Source organism: Anoplopoma fimbria, chromosome 24 (genome assembly GCF_027596085.1).
Source record: "Anoplopoma fimbria isolate UVic2021 breed Golden Eagle Sablefish chromosome 24, Afim_UVic_2022, whole genome shotgun sequence".
Classification (NCBI taxonomy): domain Eukaryota; kingdom Metazoa; phylum Chordata; class Actinopteri; order Perciformes; family Anoplopomatidae; genus Anoplopoma; species Anoplopoma fimbria.
The window spans coordinates 5,456,745-5,472,501 of NC_072472.1; the positions used below are offsets into that span (position 1 = coordinate 5,456,745).

Below are 15,757 nucleotides of genomic sequence, written 5' to 3' on the forward strand. Positions count from 1 at the left end.
CAAAAAAAAAAAAAAAAAAAAAAAGTATTTCTTTTTTTACAATATAATTTTTTTGGACGATTAAAATGTTATCTATATGTTCAATAATGAATTAATAAATTACGTATTTAATTTTACAAATATTATTTATTTTTTAGATCTGATGTTTTTTTTGTACCGGAAGTTTACATTATTTCATTTTCACTGTTCCGGAAGTTGACTGGCGACGTGCATCAAGAGGAAGACCGATAGTATGGCATTTCTTCCTACCAAAATAAAACCGCATTGACTCACACCATTGAAAAGGCTAATCTAAAATGTACACCAAACATTTCAGATATCTCCAATTATTCAAAAATAAATTGATACATATTTAAAAACATGTTCCCACTCAAACACATTCTTATTTCTACCCCAAACCTGTGAAATCTAAACGTTTTGAAATAATACTTTTATTTTGAAGGTGCAAACCGGAATCCGTATTTCTCAATGTGACTAGCAGCTGGACCTGGTCAGTGAAAACAACATGTGACGTGGCTAATCGGCGGACAAAAAGAACCAGGAAACCTTGAATCATTAAGCTGTTTACTGGGAAACTTAAAACACATTTAGAGTGTAGAAACAGACGTGCAAACTGATATAAAGAAGATAAACCATTAGTGTTTATTTGGGGAAGGCAGCTGCTTGCAGGCTTGTGTGACGTTCACTGCATCCAGACTTTTGACAGGAGAGAAGGTGAGTTGGCAGCCAAAGTATATTTATATTCCTTTATTGATCCCCATGGGGGAATTCAAGTATTGCAGCAGCTCAACTACACAGACACAGACAATAAATACACATACTATACAACTACACAGACAATAAATACACATACTATACAACTACACAGACAATAAATACACATACTATACAACTACACAGACACAGACAATAAATACACATACTATACAACTACACAGACAATAAATACACATACTATACAACAAAATAAAGTATCACAGTATAACCTTGTGTTGTGCGTTGATTTACAGATATGCATATATGGTTTATGTGTTGTAATTCTCATATTTCCAATTCCTGCTTGTACAGATATATTTGATATACAGTGTAAATGCTTTTCTTGCAGGTTGAGTTTCAGAAAACCAACAAGACTGGACTTGAACTGTCCATCTGCTCAGATAAACAACAACTGAACTGTTAACTGCTGTTCCCTGGGGGGGGTGTTGAAATGCATTCTGGGAAATGTATGATACCACTGGTTTTGAGGGGAAAGTCAACACCTGGAATGAATGTGTTGAATATCAGAGTGTTTGGAAACATCTGTCTTCAGTTCTCTTCAATACAAAACTTCATTTTTATTCCAAACTCAGTTTAAAGCATTTGATGCTCTCAAAAGCATAACACCACTCTGTATGCAGTAGTGTAAATGGATAATTATCTGTAATATTTAACATCCGTTGTCATATTTTCTCTTTGAAGGCATGCAATAAGACGTTAAGATGTCAGACAGCGAAGCTACAGCAGCAGAGGGTCCGGAGGAGGCACCAGAGATTCAGAATGCTTCTCCTGCAGAGACGGCCGACAGCTCCTCGCCGAGCACCACCGACAACACCACCGACAACTCCACCGACGTGGCCCCGACGAGGAAAGCCAGGAGGAGACCAGACGTCCAACCTGCAGAGGAGGTTGAGGAGAAGCCGAAAGTAGAGGAGCAGCCGGCGAAAGCAGTGGTGAGATAATCAGTGTTTGTACTAGAGAAAACTACAGATAATGTTCAAAAGGGAACAACTGGAGCCTCTCACACTATTTATAAATCACAGCTCTGGTCCCTTTGGGCCCCTTTGATGCTGTGTTGCATAACTCTTCATGTGATAACTGTGCAATGTAATACAAGCTGCTGTTTGAACTCACAAACCCCAGTGTCCTTTCTATTATATTATTTATTCCTCACAAACTTCCTTGTCTTGCTCTCCCTCTCTTATTTTCTTTCCCTCCTTCGGTCCTCATCCTCGTGTCCTCTCTCTTAGGCACCGAGTGAGTCCACTGTGTCTCAGGGTGGTTGGGGATACTGGGGCAGCTGGGGCAAATCCCTCTTATCCACTGCAACCGCTACTGTGGCCACTGTGGGTGAGTAAAGACCACCGAACTAACCCAAACTTGTTATTCTTTCTCATTCTTTCCTGTCCTTACATTTAGTTTTTTGCCTTTTATAATACACTATTGCACCTAACTGCAAAATCTTCCTCTAAACTCAACTTGCTTCCTGTCTCCTCGGGTCCGTTCAGGCCAAGGGCTCACTCAGGTGATAGAGAAGGCAGAGACGTCGCTGGGGATCCCCAGTCCGACCGAGCTCTCGGCACAAGTGGAGGAAGAGCAGAAAGAGCACGGTAAAGATTAGCTACATGTTGTCTGTATTGTGTAACAGAGGCACAACACTGGGTTGACTGGTCCAGTCAACATGGATCTAACCCTCTTTAGTACAGATATATATGAAATATGAGTGAATTAATCACACATTTTGTCCATATTATGTTGACATGTATAACACATGTAATATGTGTTGTATGTATTGTAATGTATTGTGTTTTTTTTCTCGTCCTGCAGGTGAATCCAGCAGTGAGGCTGACAGAGCGGTGGGAGATGGATCGGCGGCGATGGGAAGTGCGATGGGAATGTTTTCATCGCTCACCAGCGTCGTCCAGAGCACAGTGAGCAGAAATATCCTCTGTTTTATTTCTGTGCCTAGGAGGGAGGAAATAGAAAACCATGTTATGTGGGGCATTGATTCTTAAAAGTACAGATCTTGAGAAATGGTACCACTGCGATGCTGTTTTTTCCAGCTACTCTCAACTATTTAAATCATAATTTTAAGCACATTTGCTATTGAATTATCTTTTAACAGCAGGAGAGGGTCAATATAAGCATGACTCTGTGGTGACCTTTGTCAAGTGAAAGAGCCAGAAGTCCAGTTTTGGTGAATTGTGTGTTTCAAAAAAAATGAAGGATTGAATTTTCTTATAGGTTTGGTCCATGCCAACAAAATCAGGCTGTATTTCCAAAGCTAACATTTTGGAAATACATCATGTTTCACTTCATATTAGCAACAAAGTATGACATAATCTCATTGTTTAGGATTTTTTTAATACATCTTTAATTCACAAGGTGCAGCAACTTTGCTAAAAACATCTCCCCTGTTGCATTGCTTCCTTATCATACAATAATCACCCATGTATAGATTTAGAAAATATTTCTGCATCTTCAATCGCCTAATTTGATACAGTAACCAAGAGTAGCAACAGAGCCTTTAAAAGTCAGTATAAGTTGTCTTAAGCTACATATTAACTCTTTATCATTAATTCAGTCATTAAATATGTCATATTTCATGTTAGTCGTTGGCTACAAGCAGGTGTTGTTGTTGTTTCACTTCATATTTCCGTCTCCTCACAGGGGAAGACGGTGCTGACGGGCGGTCTGGACGCTCTGGAGTTCATCGGGAAGAAGACGATGGACGTGATCGCAGAAGGCGATCCCGGCTTTAGGAAGACCAAAGGACTGATGATCAGGAACTCCACTCTGTCTCAGGTAGGCAGACCAGGGTCAAACATGTAAACCAGGAGCTCGTTTTCAAAGTGCCATTTATTTATTTTTGATGAGGGACTAGCAGCCTAAATTTGACCTTCAGGGATTAGATTTATTACTGTCGTAATACAACAAACCTCAGCTGTCTCATACTGTTGTTCGCTGCTGGTATTCTGACAGGCAGCTGACGTTTTCCTCCCTCGCTTTCAACTCTCCGTCTCGTAGGTGTTGAGGGAGGCAAAGGAGCGGGAGGAGCTGCAGACAGCGGACAAAGACTTCTCAGATTCCGAGAAGAAGGTTGTCGCTCACTACGGGATGCTGTTTGATGAATTTCAGGGTCTGTCACACCTCGAGGCGCTGGAGATTCTGTCTCGGGATAGTGAGTCTAAGGTACGATGACACCTACTGTGTCTAAATAGACACACTCACTGAATCATTGCTTTTACGTCTCATAATTCAATTTGATCTGATAAAACCCTCAAATGTGACTGTGTGTGTGTGTTTTTTGGTGTGTGTGCGATAGGTGAAGTCGGTGCTGACCACTCTATCAGGAGATGAGCTGGTTCAGCTCAAAGAGGAGCTGGAACTAATCAAGGACTCTTTCTCCCTGGTGGAGTTTGATGATGAGGAAGTGGACGAGAAGAAAGGTGACATTTCTGTAAAAGTTTTTTTTACAAATACCAGCAATGACAGAGGAATACAGCACCATGAATACTAGAACTGATGTACACAATGATTGATTTTACTATTCTAATTCCAGACCAAGACGGCTCAGAGTTTGAGAGGGAGCTAACGGAGGCCTTGGAGGGGCTCAGTGTCTCTGCCACAGCCGGCAAACTCAGCAAGGTACCAACTACACAGTTCTGTGTTTTGTGAGGTTGCACTTGGTAGCATTGTCTTTGTCACGGTTGGACAAAATAACTATTTGGCTAAGGCTGGGCAATGTGGCTATAATCATGATATAGTTCATTTCATATCTCAGTAACAATATATAGCGTGTTTTCTGGTAATTCAAAAAAAGTCTATATGTTGTTTTATGTACTCTTGTGTGAATTAAATACTTGATAAATGAAATTAATTAGTATTTTATTATTTAATTAAGAACTTTAGTGCAAAAATAATCAGATTTTTTTTCTGTTAAATTTGAGTTCGTATGTGCTTCTTATTATCACTTATTATTACCACCTAATTGTGTATCACAATATCTAAATATATGAGTTTATCACAAAATGATTCTATTGAATAACGATAAATTACCATATTTAATTATTGCCCAGCCCTAAATGTGGCATTACAATCCAATCAAATTGAATGCATTCACAATTCTATTAGATTGTGCAGTTCCTGTTTTTGTTGTGGTCAACCAGTGGTTTACAAACGTATGCTGTCCAGTGTGAACAGAGCGGTGGTGATTTTAATACCATGATCTCTCACCTGCAACAGGCCTGCAAGAGCACCTGCAGCTGGATCAGTGACATGAGCAAACCAGAGGCTGAAGAGGAAGAGAGGGAGGAAGATGTAAAGAAAACAGCTTCTGTAGAGGTATGCTGCTGATATCATCAGTATTTCACATTACGATGGAGCGATCCATTTTACGTTGCTATCTGACCTCAAAGGTCATAGCTCATAGCTTTTTTTTTGTGTGCAAAAGTGTGCAAATTCTGTTTGGAAGAAAGTCAGCCAATAATGTCTTCTTATCAAGTAAAACAAGAAGTCGCTGAGATATTATAAAACTGTAGAATCTGCAGATATCGTTATGGTTGCAGTCCTGTTTTGGCAGAAGCATATAAATTATGTTTTTCATTAGTAACGCTAAGGAACTTGTGGTTTTTGCCTTTTTAAGTAGCTATTTATGAAGCAAGATAACAAACACATGTTTTTTTTTTTACTTATCTTCTCAGATAAATCCATCCTATTAAGTAATGACAGAATTTCCTAATTCTTCAAATTTCTTGTTTATTCCGACCAACAGTCCAAAACCCAAAGATATGAAATTTACAATAATATAAAATAAATAAAAGCAGCAAATTCTGAAACCTTGAGATGTTTGGAAACATATTTTTGGGGTATTCTGTCTTGATATGTTACATTAAAAAAAATTGGAATTGAATAAATAATTGGTCAATTAATCAGATATCAAATGCCTAATCCATCAAGTGACATTTGTTTTTGCACTACACTTACTAGACGTTACCAGATGTAGCATTTGGACACTGTTGAGACTTTTTGTGTGTTTTATAGTAAAAACTGGATGCTCTTTTGTCTGAGTGACTTGTTGTCCTTGGATGGAGTAAAACTGGCTTTTAGGAAATATAAACATTTGAATGTGCTGCTGGATGTTTTCGTTGACCGTTTCCTGTTTCAGTCCACACATCTTCCTCTGCCTGTGGTTTCAGCAGTGTGTGCATGTTGTATTTCATCAGGAGGTTCACGCTGCAGCCATCAGGAGTCTGGCTGAGCTGACGGCCCGATCCATCGAGCTGTTCCACAAACTGGCTGAGATGATCCTGTTCACCAGCGGCACCACGGAGGCCAGCGTTCTGTCCCAGTAAGACGGAGTGGATCTTCTGTTTCTGAGACACTGCTTTAGACGCACTGTGTGAATTCAGTTTAATGAGTACTTTAGTTAAACGTCTGTATTTCTCGTGTTGTCTGTCCTCAGGTTAACTGTTGTCCTGTGTAAAGAACTCTCACTGCTTTCCAAGAAGTTCACCTCCTGCCTAACAACAGCAGGGGTAAGTGTGATGATTCTAGCTTAACTTGTTTTCTCACTTCTGACACATTATTCATGTTTATTCATCTGAGTGTAATTTGATTTGTTTTACAGTCAAACGAGAAGGGAGATGTCCTCAACCCGCTGATAACTGGAGTCTTTTTGGAGGTCTGTGTCATTGAACCTTTAATCTGTATATCTGTTTATGCTTCTTTGCTGATTAGGGAGAAAAACCACAAGATCAGTTATTGCAGCTGCACAACTCTGTATTTCATGGTCATTATCTCCTGATTACATAAAATGAACTTCACACAACAAAACACTGAAATGTTTGCATTGGATTTAACGGTTCAGAGGAGGAAAACATGTTTATATTTTAAGAAAACAAAAACTACTACCTATTGAAGTCATTGATGCTTCATCAATATAAATTAAATGTATAGATTTTATATAATCTTTGATAGTTATATCTAAAATCCGTGCAGACGTCTGTCTTCTGCTGTCCTGTTTTAACACACTAACCCTTTTCTTTCCACAAAATTCCTTAAATGATAAATGGAGAAACTGTGCTGGGAAAAAGTATAATTATCTCACATCATTGGTAGAAATGTTTTCTTCTTGAAGAACAAAAACAAAATGGTTGTGAAGAGCTTAAATATAATATTAAGGAAGATGTTTTCAGTTGGATTCTCTGTATTTGTGTCACAGGGCTTTACAGGCACAATAATGAGCATTTCAGAATGATATTAAAATATGTTATTACATTACATTACATTACAGTCATTTAGCAGACGCTTTTATCCAAAGCGACTTACAGGAAGTGTCTTCAACATAGGTATTCAAGAGAACTACTAGTCACCAGAAGTCATAAGTGCATCTCCTTTCTTAAACAAGCATCTAAAAGCATAAACCAGAGCAAAAGCATAGTGCAGAAGCAAATTACTACGAAAACAATAATTGCAACAAACTAATACGAATACAATAAGTGCTACAAACTACTACGAATAGGATAAGTGCAGTAAACGAATACGAATTCAATCGAATACGAAGTGAATCCTCTCTCTTCTCTCCTCGCAGGCGTCCAACAGTGCGTCGTACATCCAGGATGCTTTCCAGCTGCTGATGCCCATACTGGAGATCTCCCACATCCAGAGGAGAGCCGAATCCACAGAGCAGTGATCAGCTGACGTCACCTCTGCCCACCACTGCCACGATCCTGGGACTGCGAGGAACTGACACATCTTTAAAAAAACGTTTATTTTGAATCGTCTGCGTCAGCTCTTTCTATGTCTGGTGTTCAGCTCAGGGCTAAAAAAATCTATTCCACACCTGGGAGGAACAGTGTGTTTTTGTTAAACAGTGTTAACTTTTGTTGCATTGCTGGTTTAATTATTAAGCACAGTAGATGGACTCATTAAAGAAGAGTATTGATGAGGTCCTGATCTACCAGTTAAGGCAAACCAATGCGTTTGTGTTAAACAAGAGCAGCTTCTTCTTCTCCCTTTTATACTGACATGTACACTATGGTCAGTGGTCATCTTAACTTAAACATCTTGAATATGCCCCAGAGAACACTTAAGTAGTGCTAATTTGTGTAAAAGAAAAATATGACAAAATATGACATGATAAATAAGATAAGATATATTGATAATTTCATTATTTTTCTCTTTACTGCACAGAGATAGTTTGGAAATGGTCTTTATGCATATCTCTCTAAAAAACACTGAGTGTACACTAATGTAAAATCTCCAATGTACAGATTATTGTTGTTTTAGTTTTTTGGCAACTTTGGTAACGTCCTCGAATCATGAGCAGACTGGCTGGAGTTGGTTTACAGATCTAATGTTGCCAGTTTGTAGAGGGAGGACGGTTTACTACCATGGTTGCATTTCGACTTGCTTTCTTTTGCCTCTGACTGTGAAATTATTTGTTTTGTACAACAATATCAGCTTTAAATAAGTATTTCCTGTCATCTGGCATCCTCACGTTTTAGAGTCCTCCATATTCAAAACAGTTCCAGGTCTGGCTTGTTTTCACTTTAGCCAGCTGCAGAATTGAAGACTAAAGACTTGGACTCTATTTGAGACATAAAACTAATTACTGTTTTATTGATACTTAAAAGCCAAAAAAAACAACGCCCAAACGACTTGCAACAGTTTCCAATCCTCACAGCTCTGTTTTCTCTCTAATGAATGTCCAGTTAGAGAAATATGCAAATATACACATTGTCGATTTCAGTTAATCTAAGCTCTGTCTTTATAGTCATCTACTTCATTATTCATGAGACTTCAGGTGTTTATTAAATAACTTAGGAGCTTCTATCTGCCATGAGGATTGTGATTGTCTTCTTCAGCCAATGACCTCAGTGTTATGATACTGCTAACGGCCGTGTGTTGTGGGCAAGTAAAGTCAATTTACTTCATGCAATATACTTTAATGTACATTAAGTATTTAAGATGATTTTCAAATAAAATGTCTGTCATTTAAGACTGTGATTTGTGTGGGAGTGAAAATTACAGAGTGTATTAAACATATTTTCAATCTATTTTCCAGGTTCCAAAATCTGTTGAAAAGTCTGAAACCAGACGACTAGAGGCTGTTATAGCTGCAGATTGATGACCACGATTTTTTTATGACTCTTTGACTATCACATTTGGGTATTATGCCCATGTGACCAGATAATGTATATTATACTATTATTGAGAATAGATAACATGATGTGTGTTTAGTTTATTTGTTTCTCAGTCCATAGACTTTATTGTTGAAAGTTTGCATCAGAACTGTTTTTTTTGTCAAGTGGTAAAGAAAGTATTCAGAGACTTTAAGAAAAAAAAGTTTAAGTACTTTGAAGTAAAATGTACTTTAAGTGTCAAAAGTAAAGAACTTATCTGATAAAATGACACATTACATTACATTACAGTCATTTAGCAGACGCTTTTATCCAAAGCAACTTACAATAAGTGTATTCAACATACAATAAGTGTATTCAACGACACCTAAGAGGATTACACTGTTGTATTATTGTTATTTTTATTTTAGTGATGCAATAATCTGTAAATACCATTTTTCTAGTTGGTCAATGTTAAGCCAATTGTATAACCTATAATGTTGGATAAGTGAATATGTTATAATTCATCATGTTTTGTACTTATATGTTTTAAATTAAACATATTAATTTGTTTCAGTAACAATTTGCAAAGGAAACAATTAACTTTGGTTCTCAAAAGAAATAATACAATTTGAATTTAACTCTGAAATGTACAGTACCAGTCAAAAGTTTGGACACACCTTCTCATTCAACTACTTTGAAGAATCTAAAATATGAAACATATTCTGGTTTGTTGAGCATTTGTTTGTTTACCACATAATTCCATATGTGTTCCTTCATAGTTTGGACGTCTTCAATATTAATCTACAATATAGAAAAAAATAAAAATAAAGAAAAACCATTGAATGAGTGTCCAAACTTTTGACTGGTACTGTATATGTTTTAAATGAAACATATTAATTTGTTTTAGCATTTGTTTGGATGTCTTCAATATTAATCTACAATATAGAAAAAATAAAAATAAAGAAAAACCATTGAATGAGAAGGTGTTGACTGTATATGTTTTAAATGAAACATATGAATTTGTTTTAGCAACAATTTGCAAAATAAACAATTAACTATGGTTCTCAAATAAAATAATACAATTTGAATCTAACTCTGAATTGTAGTATAATTAATCAGAATAAATGTTTTTTTTATTTATTTATCCATTGAGCCTAATGCATTTTATTTCACGTCATTACACCACCCATCCAGCAGGTGGCGGTGTGAACATATCCCCCTTCTAACCCGTGATCTACCAAAAAACACACGAAGAAGAAGCTGTAGAATAGGGCGCAAACGAAGAAGAAGAACAACAGAAGCGCTATCAACTAGCTTGTCGGGTTACGTCGAGCAAATCCTGAGGTAAACCTATCATTTTATACTTTTACACTTCTAACACTGACACATTGCGACGTTTACAGCGTGTGTAGCAGGTGTGACGTATCCCAGGCGTAGAAGAAGAGTGGTTTTCATTTACTCCCTGCTCCCGTGTTGTTAGCTTTCACGGTAACGCGAGGATTAGCTTGGAGCTGTTAGCCGCTCATGCTAAGTGTGTAGCTAGCTCAGTGCTAGTTTCTATAAACGTGGCTTAATGGAAGTAAGAATTAAAAATAATAATAATAATAATGTGTATTATCATGTTGTGTGCTGCAGCTTTAAATAAAAGCATTTAATTCAATGTAAAGGGATGGATCTGTTGGAGTTGCATCAATTGTTTAGAAATATGTTGATTTATTTTCTCATGTATTTGCTGTTCTACTGTACAAGTCAAAAGTTAGGACACACCTTCTCATTCAATGTTTTTTTCTTTTATTTTTTACTTTTTTTACTTTTATTTTTATTTATTTTATATATATATAAAATTTTTTAATTGTGTGTGTGTGTATATATATATATATATATATATATATATATATATATATATATATATACTGTACCAGTCAAAAGTTAGGACACACCTTCTCATTCAATGTTTTTTTTTTCTTTTTTATTTTTTTTTATTTTTTTATATATATTATATATATATATATATTTTTTTTTAATTGTGTTTGTTTTTATATATATATATATTATATATATATATATATATATATATATATATATACATACATACAGTACCAGTCAAAAGTTTGGACACACCTTCTCATTCAATGGTTTTTCTTTATTATTATTTTTTTCTACATTGTAGATTCATATTGAAGACATCCAAACTATGAAGGAACACATATGGAATTATGTGGTAAACAAACAAATGCTCAACAAACCAGAATATGTTTTATATTTTAGATTCTTCAAAGTAGTTGAATGAGAAGGTGTGTCCAAACTTTTGACTGGTACTGTACATACTCTTGTTTATTTTGTGTTTTTGTGTGTTAACGTGTGCTCTCTGTATATGTGTTTGCGTTATTCTCACTTGTAACAGCAGCAGTGCTTTATCCGAATACAAATGTTGTACTAAGATGTTTTGTTTTTCTTCTTCCCCTCCCCAGAGGTGTCTGCCTTCATCACACTGCCTCCCCTTCGCCCCCCTCCCCTCCCCCTTCACAAGGTCGCAGGATTGTTGGGGTTTTTAGCTCTTTTTTTTTTTTTTTTCCTGACCTGCCAACATGCCAGCCGCACTTACAGATTCCAGTCAGATAATCTGTGAAGTATGGGCGAGCAACGTGGAGGAGGAAATGAGGAAGATCCGACAAGTTATACAAAGCTACAACTTCATTGCCATGGTGAGAGACATTCTATTACCCTAAACAGCCATATAGACCAGGCAAAGTGCAGTAATTACAATATTTTGTTTTTGAGTTTTCTGTTCATGTCTTTTTTTTTATTTTTTATATCTCATCAGGACACAGAATTCCCAGGGGTGGTTGTCCGACCAATCGGTGAGTTCCGAAGCACAGTAGACTACCAGTACCAGCTGCTGAGGTGTAACGTGGACCTCCTGAAGATCATCCAGCTCGGCCTCACGTTCATGAACGAGGATGGAGACTACCCTCCTGGAACGACGACGTGGCAGTTCAACTTCAAGTTCAACCTCACGTATGCGGACCGTCTTCTAGCACTTTCTAATCTGATCTGTCCTAATTTATGGTTCAGCTTGATGGTAGCTCTCCCTGAACGGTTTGTCTGTTGTTTTTTTTTGCTCCTCACAGAGAAGACATGTACTCACAGGACTCCATAGATCTACTCCAGAACTCCGGCCTCCAGTTTAAAAAACATGAAGAAGAGGGAATTGAAACACTCTACTTTGCTGAGCTCCTCATGACGTCTGGTCTGGTGCTGTGTGAAAACACCAAGTGGCTCTCCTTCCACAGGTCAGTGGTTGTTTCTGATTAAGCTTCTGCGTGTCGGTCACAGTTCAGAGGACTGTTAACTGTTAATCCTACAGTTTCTTGAATGTCCCTGGTTGTAAAAATCCAGGCCAGCGGTTCAGCATTTGTGTGATCCAGTCCATCTATTCTGTATTTCTCAGTGGTTATGACTTCGGCTACCTGGTGAAGCTCCTGACAGACGCACGGCTCCCTGAGGAGGAACATGACTTCTTCCAGATCCTCAACCTCTTCTTCCCCGCAATCTACGACGTCAAATACTTGATGAAGAGCTGCAAGAACCTAAAGGTAATCGATACTGAATCCAGACTTACAGGAGGCGGACAGCGTCATTTTGTAGAAAGAGACCATATCAGAGGCATTTATTCAGCTGGTGTTGTTTTATCCTCCACTTGTACAAAGGAGACTACATTTGTCACATGATGTCAATAGCCTTTAGCCACCTCACTCATGTCTTTTGGACTCGTGTGTACTCAGGGAGGGCTACAGGAAGTAGCGGACCAGCTGGAGCTGAAGAGGATCGGGCGGCAGCATCAGGCCGGATCAGACTCGCTTCTCACCGGCATGGCTTTCTTCAGGATGAAAGAGGTACGCTCACATAAATATCCAGAGGTTTCTTTTTCATACAGTATCTGATTTGTAGGACGGGCAGCTTCTGTGCATTTTCAGCCAATTTTTCTTTCAACTTTTTACGACCAGAAAATGTTTTACCGCCCTCCCTTACAGAGGACAGCGTTTACTGTAAACTGCCCTCTGGAAGTATTTATTAATAATGAATATCTTTATGGTTATCAGGTTTGATTTGCTACCATGCCATTTTTTTCCCATATCAATGACAGTTAATATATACAATCTTTCCCCCTGGGCATTACTGGCTATCCTGTCATGCTCCTTGCTAGAGATTAACCGTTTCTCATAGAAAATGAATGGGAGCAAGCTGCTTTGCTCAGCTCGCTACTTCCTGTGTGTTTTTACCCAAACTGTTAAATGTCCCACTTTAACTTCCTGTTTTTGAAAGCAAAGAAGTCATTTTGTGTAAAGAACCTGCTAACTGAGATCTGTTTTTTTTTTTTTTTTTTTTTTTTGTTCAGCTGTTCTTCGAAGACAACATTGATGACGCAAAGTATTGTGGGAGATTGTACGGCCTGGGCTCGGGCTCCACCCAACCCCAGAACGGCATCTCCAGCTCGGGCCAGGAGGAGACGAACAACAAGCACTGACTGAGCGCTCAAAATCTTCAAGTGGAATATGCACTTGTTTTAAAACCCAACCAGCAGATTTCCCCCCTCTGATCTCCCTCAACACTCGACTCCCACCATCCCCCCAAACGAGACTAAACAAAATATATTTCTTTAAATTTCCCTCCCGAGTGACTGTAAAATGGACTCACAGTGACATGGGATCCTTCACTGGCTCAGTCGTTTTTTTTAAGTCGCTTTTACTGAGTATAAGGTCATATATCCAGAACACTTTTTTAAATATTCTTTTTTTTGTTTGTGTTTTGTTTTTCTTTTTCAGCATTTCTAGTGACACCCTTCTTTAACAGCATGGGACCAGCCCCCTTGTATCATACTGTGATTTCAGACCAAACTTTGCCAAAACCAGTCAGATTCTTCAGTTCAGACTCCTCCTCCTCCTCCTCATCATCAGCTGATCGGCCTCTTGTTGCAGGGATTTCATTTTTTAAGTTAATGTTGGAAGGGCCCTGTAAATTACAATGTATAATTTTGATGAAAATAAAAATGTTTTAGCTCTTTTCCACTTTCAGAAACTTTTAACAGCGGGCGTTCAATGTGTATAACATTGCTTGGTTATATGCATGTGTTTCAATGGGCAAACTACTGTTGTTCTGTACATCGACCCACCAAACCAAACTGTCCACAGTCAGGTTTACAGATGTTGTGGTAACTGTTGTTTTTACATTCTACATTGTTTTAAACAGTTGTATATTAAATTGTTTTGTATTTTGAATGTAAATTTTAAGTATTTCATCTTTTTTTACCAGCCACACACTGACGCACATCTTCAAAAGTGATGTTAGAGGGTTTATTTCAAGTTATTAGAAACTCGTCTACAATTTGTGTTGCAGCAGACGAGATTTAAGTTAAATTTACCACAATCATGTGGGGAGTTGCCCAAAAATATGCATGATTAAAAAGGTTTTTTCTGTCAAATTTCAAATCTCTTTGCAGCCCTGACGGCAATCACTTCTTTAAGCTTTTCTGGATGTAGACTCAAACCTAAACATGATGTTTGAACAGCATTTTGTAATTAAATGCTCCTTTTATTCAACAAATAGCTGGATAGTGGAGGTGCTTCTTTCAGTCTGCTGATGAAAGATTCAGTTCAGGAATGTCTGGGAGTATGATCCATATTTGCAGAGAATATTTTTGTTTTCTTCTTGGAGCCACTGAAAAAGCAGACGGTGAAGACTTGCTGAGGTGAAGGAGAACCAAGGCAGCATTCAACAAAGTCTGAGAGAACTTAACTGTTCATTAACAGTGAAGATTATGTGGAATCTAAGCAGATTGTTTTTGGCAGCATGATGATGGCACAAAGCTTTACCACATCAAACTGCCAGAAACTTCAAATCCTTTATATTTGGGCTGCATAGCAGAACTTCTGTTTATTTTGTGATAAAAGCACCCAAATCGGTACATTTAGGGCTCAATATATAAGAATAAAATCAACCAACAGGTGACGAGAAGACCAAGGGACCCGAGTGAGCCCTTCCACGAGGGGGTTCTTCGGGTTACCCAAGCCTCTGGATGAGTCAGAGCTGATCAATGCAATGGAGCACATGGAGCTCTATCCATATAACAGCACAAACACCCGATCCTGCTCAAACTCATGTGTCTTAACTAGCGGTCCCTCTGAAGCCGTGGTTAAACTCTCTGCAAGACAGTCCAGCTGATGTGAATCGTGACCAGGACACCTCTGGATCACTCAAGGACAGACAAATCAATGTTCGTGACACTTTTCAAAGTTCTCAGTTCCCCCCCGATATCCGCATGGTTAGAAAAATGTTGGATGTGCACAGACAGAGAAAACTTGCGTACATTCGTGGCCCCTCGCAGACACAGAAAGCATTAATCACGCTTAAAAACCTGTATCAAAAAAGTATAGAAGTATAAAAAAAAAAGGCCATAAAAAGCCAAAGCACAAAGGGTAATTAAGAGTCAGACTAGTATGTCATAAAAAATAATTTAGAAGTCATAGAATAGAATGTCATAAAAAGTCATACTATGTTTTTAAAATCTGAAGACATCGTCTTTGTCCCTGGTAAAATGTGATGGGATTCGTTTTGTCAGTAAAACGTCATAATGCCATGATTTGAGTTGAAGCTACTTTGTGTCTTAAAATGTTTTGGTTTGTCAGACCACCATTCCAAAACCTAAAAAGAGTTAAATTAGATAAAATGCCAGCAGAAAGCAGCCAATCTTCACGTGAGAAGATTTGATATGTTTGCCTTACAAATGCTGAGAGTAAATATTGGGCAGTTTAACAGAGTTTGTTACTTCAAAAGGGGAAATATTCCTAAAAAAAAAAAAAAAACTTTTTCAGTGC

At 37.8% G+C, this 15,757-nt stretch overlaps 2 protein-coding genes across 2 annotated transcripts; both read left to right on the plus strand.

The window, feature by feature from the left end:
- Positions 1-468: 468 nt before the first annotated feature.
- fam114a2 (family with sequence similarity 114 member A2) lies at positions 469-8,904 on the plus strand. Its single transcript, XM_054626183.1, has 14 exons — positions 469-714; positions 1,459-1,709; positions 2,007-2,106; positions 2,265-2,366; positions 2,584-2,687; positions 3,427-3,561; positions 3,784-3,948; positions 4,082-4,205; positions 4,319-4,404; positions 5,002-5,100; positions 5,982-6,106; positions 6,221-6,293; positions 6,386-6,439; positions 7,349-8,904. The coding sequence occupies exons 2-14, from the start codon at positions 1,479-1,481 to the stop codon at positions 7,448-7,450; spliced, it is 1,500 nt and encodes a 499-aa protein (XP_054482158.1). The 5' UTR covers positions 469-714; positions 1,459-1,478; the 3' UTR covers positions 7,451-8,904.
- Positions 8,905-10,138: 1,234 nt separating this feature from the next.
- Positions 10,139-13,946, plus strand: cnot8 (CCR4-NOT transcription complex, subunit 8). The gene is made up of 7 exons (XM_054625929.1): positions 10,139-10,226; positions 11,354-11,587; positions 11,707-11,900; positions 12,014-12,175; positions 12,334-12,478; positions 12,668-12,778; positions 13,282-13,946. Exons 2-7 carry the CDS (start codon positions 11,471-11,473, stop codon positions 13,408-13,410), a joined length of 858 nt encoding a protein of 285 aa, XP_054481904.1. The 5' UTR covers positions 10,139-10,226; positions 11,354-11,470; the 3' UTR covers positions 13,411-13,946.
- Positions 13,947-15,757: the final 1,811 nt, after the last annotated feature.